The sequence below is a fragment of the Galendromus occidentalis genome, unplaced genomic scaffold (genome assembly GCF_000255335.2).
Source record: "Galendromus occidentalis unplaced genomic scaffold, Mocc_1.1 scf7180000077198, whole genome shotgun sequence".
Classification (NCBI taxonomy): Eukaryota; Metazoa; Arthropoda; class Arachnida; order Mesostigmata; family Phytoseiidae; genus Galendromus; species Galendromus occidentalis.
In genome coordinates this window covers 250494-260793 of record NW_003805186.1, presented here as the reverse complement: position 1 = coordinate 260793, position 10300 = coordinate 250494, and the positions used below count along the sequence as shown (strand labels likewise).

General features: G+C 50.6%; 1 protein-coding gene across 1 annotated transcript; it reads left to right on the top strand.

Annotated features, from left to right (window-relative positions):
• The first annotated feature begins 3008 nt into the window (after nucleotides 1-3008).
• On the top strand, nucleotides 3009-4108 carry LOC100905864 (ribonuclease Oy). The gene is made up of 2 exons (XM_003741793.2): nucleotides 3009-3403; nucleotides 3516-4108. The coding sequence occupies exons 1-2, from the start codon at nucleotides 3258-3260 to the stop codon at nucleotides 4054-4056; spliced, it is 687 nt and encodes a 228-aa protein (XP_003741841.1). The 5' UTR covers nucleotides 3009-3257; the 3' UTR covers nucleotides 4057-4108.
• The last annotated feature ends 6192 nt before the right edge of the window (nucleotides 4109-10300 follow it).

Genomic DNA, 10300 nt, shown 5'->3' with positions numbered 1-10300 from the left:
TCTCCTGCAGAGTTTTTTCTAGACATAGACCGGATGGCAAACTTTCATCTACACCTCACAGTCAGCGGAGCAGAGGACGTTGCCCGCTGGAGGCGGAGAGTACCTTCGGAAATCCGAGATCTCTACGCCACGGTTCATGAAGTCGGCAAGATGCCCCCGACCTTCGAAAAGTTGTGACGGAAATTGTATCGACTCGAAATCAGAAAGATGTGCGCGGAAGTTTTCTCACGGTTCTCAGGGATGGCGATGTCTCCCATGCTGCAATGTATTCTCAGATACAGGGAATGGGTGTGGAAGATATCGTGGGAAAAGTGAGGAATATTGCGATGGACACGTTCTTCTCCTCAGGACATCTCGGACCGTTCCGTGTACGAAATAGATTTCTCGACTCATGGAAGACGCTCGTAGCACGCTGCAAGGAACGCACATTTAGCAAGGTTGTGCTCCTATCTGAAGCGCAACATAGCTCGGGGAACGACCTCTGTCGTAAAATTTAGCAGAATCACGTCTTGAAAATCTCGGAACTTTCGGAATGTCCCACGCCACGGTCACCCGGAACTCATCCGAATGGTTCTTCCAGCCCATTGCTTGCCGAACGTTGGGGAAGAGGTATCGGGCGGTTCCGGATCGCAAATGCAGAACTTTCCCAGACGCTTCTCCTTCACAGATCATGCTTCCGGGCTCGAAATGCGAAATCGAGAGGGGTTCGTAATGCTTCCTGCGACCCGCGATACACCCGAGGCGAATCGCAAACGAATTCACGAACTCGTTTGCCTCGCGGAAAAGCTGATCTCGGATCCGCTCCGCTTGACGCTTCACCGGATGTGCATCAGTGTTTGACGATCTGCTTACGTGAGTTAGCAGATTTCAACGAGTAACCCGACATTCGTATACGCGCGCTTCACACCCCAATGTTCATACCCGGTTTGCTAAACTTACGCGCATTCCATTCCGCTCGGAGTGTCTTGCCTGCTGCGAGCCTGATCTTCGCATGAATCACTCGCGGTGTCCTTCGAGCATTATTCGAGGGCCGAGCTCGAGGGGTGAAGTCCACGGAGATCGATCCCGAGGCCACCGTCGAAACATGGCGCTCCGACTCTGCGGGAACTTGTCTAATGCGGCACTCGTCTCTACGACCACGGAAACGTCCTCGAGTCGATTAAGGCCCGCTCACGAGGGCCGCTATTAGACTTCCGAAGTGCCGAATCTCTTCATCCACGAGGAGAAAGGAGCCGATCGAGCCAGGATTGCCACCGGAAACTGAAGTACAGGTGGCGTCTTTCTTCTCCGCTCATCATTGAGACGCAGGATCTCAGCTACCTGACGAGTAGCGCATCCTTGTCTTACGCTGCTGAGCGAAATCGATGGAGAGGATGAAGGAGCGGGCGAGGGGGACGATCGCATCGATGAATGCAATCATTAGAGCTGATTGTAGTTTACATACGGATGCTCTGCTACGACAGCTGCTCCGTAAACTCAGGAGAGCAGCCGCCGTGTATAGGGCCGGGAACGGGGGAAGAATTCGTGAAACATGATCATTCATCAGGAATGATTTCAACACATTTGACTTATTTAGACTCACTGCCATGCGATGACGTGGTGAGTATTACAATATGTGTTCCCCCGAGTCTTCATGGAACTTTTCGCGATGCGTTGGCTTTGCTCCATCCTTCGTTTTGCCTCCTCAAGCCCGAGCGAACGGCGCGTAGTTATGTTCTGAAAAGCGACATACTGGATGCGCCTGCAGACGACTCCCGTCAAGGTTTGCGACGGAAAACTCAAGAATGCGAGCCCCTGACGAAGAGTGTAGCCATCCGGAAGATCTTCGAGTCTTACAACGGAGTTCTCCATACTCTGGAACACCAACGCGACGCCTGAACTACGCAGGTCGCGAGTGCTCATTCGCAATGCACCTTCGGCAGGATGAATCATCGTAGGTCTAGGGAAGGATAGGCCAAGAGCAAGACTCATCCTCCCGTAGACCTGGTAGTTTGCTGGTACTGATTCGGATCAACTCAAAAAGAAACCCTCCCTGACAAATGGATGACTCGTGACGAGGCTTTGACGCCGCGGGAACCTAGTCGGATTTCAGAGCAAAATCTTCAGGGTGTCAAAACTCCAGGCTAGTCGCCTGTTTGTCTCTCCGCAGTCAGAGCGTGATTTTCTCGTCATTAGCAGCCGGACAATCGCAGACTGTGGTCTCGATGGACAGACTCAGACTCTGGGACTTCGATTGTGATCGCTGGTCCGAGCCCCCATCGATAAGGATCTTCGATATCGATTTCTTCGTGGGTCACCCATCCAAATATCTGTTTCTCCCGCTACAAGGTTGTCGAAGACCACGGAAAACCCAGGAGAAAACTCATGATTACCGCTAGCTCTCGATGAATTGTTATCAGTTTTGGAAAGCGCCACTCATTTTGACAGCTATTCCTTAGACCGATCCCTCAAATCCAGACGGCTCGCCGCGAGGATTGCATCCACTTGGCTTATCTGAGCATCGATCGAATACGCGATCAGACTTCTTCAGAAGTCCCGCTGAAGCCGTTCCGAAATACCAGTTCGAGTCTTGCAGGTCCGGAAGTTTCCTTCCTGATACACGACGTCTAGTTACAGAAAGTCCCGCTCGGGACAAACTTTTGTTGGCTGCTGCCAGAGAGACTTAGTGCTCCGTTCATCTTTGAGCCTTAAACTTTCGAAAGAGAACGTAAACTCCTTCGCTGTTCACCAGTAGATGACAACCGAAGATTACGAGCCTCAACTATTGAAACGGAGAGTTTCATCCTGTGGAGCTAGCAATACGGTTAGACGTAGCCAAGAATTAGTCTCGCATAAGTTCGGGAAACACTGGCTGAGAACGATGCGTCGAAACGCTTCCAAAGTTGGGGAAATCCCGAAGTGAGCCTGTGACAGCAGGCGGCGCGGCGGCTCAAACTCCCGGGATCGAGTGCTCTCGTCAGAGCGTGATTCGTCGTATTCTGATTATTATTAGCGACAAGGATGGATTCAGTAATACCAGCCAGCCGTATGAACGTTCTCCGCGAAATCCAGAAGTTGGCAGTGGAGTACCGGCTTGCTCTCAGTATAATCCTCAAGTCCGCTCGTCGATATCGAGCGCACCGTATTAGGCTGCGTCGGTGCAACACTCGTCCTAAGCAAGCATATGTACGACGGGGGTTCACTGTGAAACGTCAGACGATCCGCTCCATTTCGAGAATTGCTGTGTGATACGGATCTAATCGACACCTTCCGATCGTATGCTCGCGCGTATGATGTCTGCCAAGTTCCGAGCTCTGTTCTGTTTAAGCTCATTCGTGGCTGCGTCTGGTCAGAGTGTTCGAGTTTTCAGTCACTACACTCTGGCTGTACAACATGGAGCAGGGATCTGCTACGAGAATCCAAAGTGAGCGCTGTTTCCGCTGATTTTTCCCCCGATGATCAATTGTACAAGCCCGGCTAGGAATCGAATGTACAATCTGGATTCATTTCGAAAAATTATTTCGCTCTGCTTTCAGATGCGTGAGGAGCTCCGCGCTGCCCCAGTATCCGGAATGGACCATCCATGGCCTGTGGCCTTCGAACCTCGCATTCTGCGGCGGGAGCAAGTTCGATCTGAGAGAGTTGGGTGGAATGCTACCGACTCTGCGAGAGTCGTGGCCAAGTTTCACCGAGACCGGCGATTCAGCTTTCTGGCGGTATCAGTTCACCAAGCACGGCACGTGTGCCATCGGTAGTCCTCGAATCAGTGGCGTGCAAACTTATTTTGAGAGGAGTCTAGCTTTGTACGAAGATTTCTCGCAGAAGGTACTGAGAAAAATTGGAATCAGGGCCGGTATCGTTGATGTGTCGGAGGTTGAAGGGCTCATTCGGAGTCGGCTCGGTAAATCTGTCCAGATGCGCTGTCGCATCGTTGGTTCCCATTATGTACTGAGCGAAATCAAGATCTGCTATTCGAGATGGAATTTCGAGGTCATAGACTGTCCTCGGAAGTCGAACTGCGGGCGCCAAAGTATTTTCGTGGCACATGGATCCCGCGGGCCCGTCGGTATGGTCTAAGAATGATTTCAGAACGGGTATCACAGCGTCCTGAACTGAACATGTTCGTTACGAGCTTCCATCCCGAACGAATCAACAAGAATTAAAAGCACCTTTCCTTAGCAAGTCCCGTACTGGAGGCCTACTTGTTCAAATGTCAAGAGAATTACAGATTGCAGCAAGTCATGTTTGTCACTCCACGTGACCTGACCGCGACGAGTAGCAATGGATCCTCCGAGTCACGATAGGAGCCCTTGCATCCTATATATCACAAGTAGCCACATTTGAGAGGACGCTCATTACGGAAGCCCAGAGGCTGCTATTGGTCGAGGAAAAGGGCACAGGTGTCGGATATTCTCATCCCTACCCTGAGAACTGAGCTTCGAGCAGCATCGACGAAGCCGCTCGAATGTCGTTTCCTCGAATTGCCTAATCTACCGTATTAGGAGAAGGATGGGGCTGTATTCCGGAGGATTGAGGCGCAGTGTTGACTTCCTTGCATCGAAACCGATGAAATTCCGAGTCTGGCTGATCTCGTCCTCGTGTCCGAGTCGTCAGAGAACTTCCGAGGAGGGAACTCAGTGCTTCACCATGGGGGAATTCCAACCATTTGGGCTCAGTGTACGTGGAGTACCGCAGGTGTGAGCACAGGGTGATTTGCGTCGTAATCTTTTTCGAATAAGTGAACTTCACTCAAAACAGTCATCGCGCCAGTCCTTCGAGACCGAGCTGGCGGTCCCGCGGAGAGCTTCAAATATGTTCCAGAGGTCATTCTACTCTCATTTTGCTCCCTGGTAACCGCGCCGCACGCCTGAACAGCATAGTGACCTGTACGGGGCTTCTCGCCCAACAGCGAATCTCTACATCCCGCTCGTTCACTTCCATCGAGCGGCCGCGGTCAGTCTTCCCGCATACCGGAAAAACTACGCTCCCATCCTTTGCTCTCTCACTGATTGCACATATCATCCCGTCGGAAAATGAAACTTTCCAAAAGTTTTTAATTTGTCCAGGCCGACCTTTGTAGCGACCCGCGCTCGGACACGCTTTCTACGACGCAGAGACGGACGGACAAACAAAAAACAATCAGACGTAAGGAGCGACTCAAGTTCTCGGCGGAGAGCAAACTCGAACGAATATTCTCCCGGAAGCATCGCTATCATCCCTCTCCCATCGGTCGTGGTCATCCCGGGAATCTCGAGCTCAGTTTTCCCATAATCGGGGAAATTCGACGCTAGAATTTTCTCTCAAAGGGCAGATTCAAAGCGAGAGCAGAATAATTGAGCCAGAGGCCATCGCGAGAAGAAATGCTCCCGAGAGTAGAGACGTTTCCTTCTTCGCGGCTATCCACGAATACCTACTCCTTTGAGCGAGCCGGGCGGAGTAATGGCCACGACGCGGACGGCCGCGAGCTCCGGGTCGGGGAGCTTACGAGGAGTAATCTGGGTGCATTGGAACGATGCAGGTGCGAAGTCGCTCCCGGCATGTAATCACATGAGTACTAGTGCAAGTTTTAACTGGGATCTATGGATTAGATCACACCGTGAGTGTCAGGGACTACTCTGCGAAGTTTTGCCACGGATCGGTGGATATTGGAAGACGCGGGAGACCGCGGGCAGTGTTTTCAGCTTGTTTGGCAGAAAGCGGATGCCAAGATGGCTGACCCTTTCCGCTCCTTAAACATGCGGAGCCTACCGGCGGAGTTCGTGGAGGGAAAGAATGGAGGATGTTCAACTCAATGGTTCGCAAAATCCAACTACTTCCCCCATTATGAGGCTAGGCTCATTTTGGACTCGTTGATCGAGGCATTCGGGATGACGAAAAGTCTCCCGGCCGCAGCGTTGTCGAACGAGCCCAACGAGTCCACGACTTGTGGGCTTGAACGAATTGATGGAACTGGCATCTCGAACAATCGCGCAGCCTCTTCGTGTGCCGATCCGCGACCCGTTCGAGAAATCCGAGGAAGGTTTCGTCGATGAATACAATACTAGACAGTTCGAGATGCTTCCGGCTCATGCTTAGTTTACGGACCCCGTCGTCGATAGAGATTTTTGTCTTCTGCTCGGAAGCTTTGTGAATGATGCACCAGCTGACGGCTTTGGAAACTTCTCGATGAAAAATGTAGCATTCCCACCGTATGTATGTACGTGTGCTCACGATTTCCACATCTCCGCCTTGTCACTTCTCCGGACAGGGATGGGAGTCATGTCTTCCCGTCAATGACCGCGGCTGTTTCTCTTCTGTCACCATGATCGTCGAGAATGACAGGGAGACGATCGAAATCCAACGAGGGTCCTCGTTTACTCGCTTCGTCGGCAAACAGTATGCACGATTCTCTTCGTCTCTCAAATCATTCAGTTGATAGACTTGGCCGCTCGGGAGATCAAGATATCCGGCCATTGACGTGTCGCTTGAGCTGTCGATCCCGTCGGGTAGTCTGAGGTATTCATTACATCCGCAACCCGGATCGAGCTCGGTTCATGCCCGATTTTCTCTCTAGATGGCCGGCTCGCTCCCTTTGGTAGTTTTTGGGGTCGAAAAATGTTGTTTTCAAGGAAACCGATGATTCCTTCGTCGACCGATTGCTAACAGCGATCAGCAGTCAAGTTCTTATCGGCTGTCTTCATTTTCCACCGGAGGACTGGGCAGGCAAAACTCTAAAATTACGCCTCCGACTCTGTTCCGGATCAAGCCGGAGGATCGGTGGCTGGAGAAATGGCAGCTCATGAGGGCATCGAGGTCCCTCCGTGGGCCATCTGTGGGTCATTCTTATCGAGCTACTTAGTATGCACCCTTCTAATTATAAGTTCGTTGATTGCCATTTATGGCTCCCACACGCCCCTGAAGGGAATCTCAGCGAAGGGTCGCCTCGAATCGCTACCACTCTCAGCTGCCAACGGTTTTCAGATGTCATCCATCGAAAAATCTCTCGAGGGAGAAATATGCGTGAAACGCTGAGAGGACAGTCGCCCCTGGTCGAGATTTGGAAATCCGTTCTCCAGCTGCTTCCCCGTGTTTTCTCTACGGACGAGAGCGGCTCCTTCGCTTCGGAGCAGGAAAACCTATCCTGCCCCCAACAAGAGCAACGAGACCCCAACTTGTTGGAGCTCCAAAACATTGGTCTGCGCCTTCGCCAGGTATAAGAATTGGCTCTGTTGAACCGAATTACTGAGAACGCACGACCAAACGGGATCTCCCGGGGACCTACGCGCTCATATTCGACGCATGTTTAGTATCGCACTGGCGAGATGGCTTCGTTCCAGCCTGTGAGAAGAAGGCCCACGTGGCATGCGTATTAGCCCAGATGAGCCTCAGAGATCATACCCACAAGCGCCGCGCAGAAAGCGCAATCGCAGAACGATATGGACCGTAGTCTCGGTCTTCCTCAAGCTGTCTTCGAGAGCAATACCTGATCGTTGTTGGAAGTCCTTGGGGGACAACAAATGCAAGCCACGTGAGTCACTCTTCAACGACGCGACGTCGGTCCGACAATTATTAAAAATAATTCCTCGAAATTGAAGAGATTCTCCCGCTTACGTGCCCTTGACACCGTAATATCACTGAAGCTTGTCATGGCTCTACCGCTTTGCTGCGTGAAAAGATAATCTCCGATGCTTCGGTCATCCACCGAAAGCCGGATTGGGCCCGAGAGAACAAAAGGAGATTAGCGCTCTTCCCTAGCATCTATCGGGAAAGGATCAAGCATGGCTGTGTCCATTATTCTCCCGGGAAAAATCTGCGGGACTCCGAATATGTCGAATATATTGAATATTCGATTAATATTCGTTGGGATTTCAAGACATTTCAGCATTCTAATCGACTGAAGAGTCTCCCGGACTCAGGGTTTCCCGGATAACTGCGGGTTCTGAATGGCGAATCATTTGCGACAAAGGTCTTAGAAAGGAACGCGCCGCAGTTTCCCACCGTTTGAGCGCGATCGACCATGCTCAGTTTTTAGCGTAGAACTACGCTATAGCCCTCGGTAACGGGCACCATTTTCAATGGGGAGTATTGGGGGGCCAAAGCTCGAAAAAATTCGAATCTTGGAGATAGCATGCGTATGTGCTGGGGTCGTCTGCTAGAGGCTTACGCATTTTTTCTATGCGAGTCACCTGTGTAACAAACTTGTCGAGCTTATTTCTCTGAAACAGAGCGTTTGACAATGAAAATGGTGATGGCTGAATATGTCCGGCTGAGAATGAGGCACCGCTCATGCTACTCAATTTCCCCCTTATCTTGATTATTTCATAAAATACAGGCCAAGAAGTAGGCTCGTTCTCGCAGAACGTCGGAACGAAGACTCGGAGGCTGAAAAAACTGAGGGCAAGAAACCCTCAGCATACCTTGATTAGTCCTAATCAACTGTTCTGGAAACGCTATGTCGATTGATGGATCCAGAAATTCCCTTTTTCTGATTTTAAACATATATTTGGCGGAGGATCTCTCCTCCGCTAGAGATGGATCTATTTCTTCAGGATCGCCTCAGTTTTGCTAAATTAATCGTTGAAACTTTCCTCAATTCTCCACCCTGCGACGATGTTGAAGACAACTAACACCTCCGGTTGAGGTTGTATAATGACAGCGGAAAACGATGTGCGCGCGTTCTTCATTACATATCTCCTCTTATGAGAATGGACTCTCGTCGTTCATTCTAGCCTTGGCTACTACATTCGTGCGTTTCCTTTCCTCATTGGTCGATGTCGATGGTCGTGGAAGGACACCGGCGGAGAACCTTCTGACTAGCAAGCTAAGGATGCCGGACTCCGTGAAGAAAAAGAACGAGTTGCGCGTAACACATCGTCAGCCATAATCCCGACATAAGAAAACGAACAGTGTTCAGACAAGCGATACGAAGCAGATTCCCGTGACAAACAAGGGCGAGAAGTCGTAGTTCAGTTCAACCGAAGTGGTCCTCAGGAAATCACCTATCAGGCAGGACGCAACGTGGTGCGAAGAGAATCTAGCCACGGCGGGCCGTACGGCTTAGCGGACGATTGGGAGAGAGTGGTTCACCCAACGATAAACTTTTTAGACGGTGCTGTCGTCCTGTCGCAGCATTGTGAATGAATGAACGTGTGTCTATCGCGTTGGGACAAATCATTCCAGAATGAAGAGCTCTCTTTTTTGAGTGCCGCCGCCCAGTGATGGTCTCGAAAAGGAGGATGAGGGAAGCCATCCTTACAATGCCGAATCATGATCATTCTAAGGTTTCGACATTCCATTAAGAACCTCATTTTATTAGTCTTCAACTAATTCATTCCCATCATCGTCTAGATGCGGATGCGCGGCCTCGCGATACTCGAAAAATCCTCCATCGGACATGCAATGATTGTTCCTTGAGATCGGCAATATGAGATCTCATTTAGAGAGCAGATCATGTAGCAGCGTTTCTCCTAGGCGGACATGGTCATGGAATCTAATGTACTTTCATACGCATAGTCGCGATGTTCTTTAATCCTTATACCCTCCACGAGGAAATGTGGCACTCGGTCACGTACCGCTTGCCGTCCGAATTGCGGGTTGCTAAGCGGAAAACGACGCCGCACTCGGTGCTGATATCGGACCGTATATCCGATTGAAGTTTGTCGGTTGAGTAATAAGAAGATTTTGATGTCATTCGTCAACATTTCTGAGTTTAGAAAATTTGCCGAAGTCTTCGAAGGTTGCTACCAACCGAATCTCGTTCCCGCAGTTGAGTTCTTTGATCTCGTTTTCCTCAAACTAAAAAAGCGTCTTTTGAACAACGGCCAGAGGGAATCTCGTGATACCCTTCGTCGACCGGAGGGTAGTATCGAAAATCTTTCGCAGATCTTCGAACTCACGGAACTACGTGTTCCGTGTTCACGTAGTTCTACGCCCACAAACCGCCTGAGTCCCTGACTCGGGCACCCCGGGGATTTTTTTCTTCAGAGTGCGGTCAATCGCAGACTGCTTGGGACCAGCTCTCCTCGAAGAATCAGAGTCGTCGCGATGATTCCATGAATATTAATGAGGGAAGATCGCTCGTTCTCTCCTTCTCGGCCAATAAATATGGATGATTGGATTTTCTCGTCGGCCCTGATAAATGAGACATTCCCGCGCTCGAGGAGGGCAAGGAAGAAGCCCGAGATCCAGTGTAAGGTTACTGAGCTCTTAGCTTAGCGATGAGTGGGGAGCCAATTAGATTCATCAACATAATTCATAAGTCTTCTTCTTGACTGACTCGAGTCTCCCAAAGGCACTCCCTATTCTTCCCCCTCTCCCGTGACATCAAGCGCGCGGGTTACAG

Excerpts from the sequence above, each read along its gene's own strand:
- LOC100905864 (XM_003741793.2), top strand. The coding sequence starts at position 3,258 with ATGCTCGCGCGTATGATGTCTGCCAAGTTCCGAGCTCTGTTCTGTTTA. Across the intron at positions 3,404-3,515 it reads ATCTGCTACGAGAATCCAAA|ATGCGTGAGGAGCTCCGCGC; the intron begins GTGAGCGCTGTT and ends CTCTGCTTTCAG.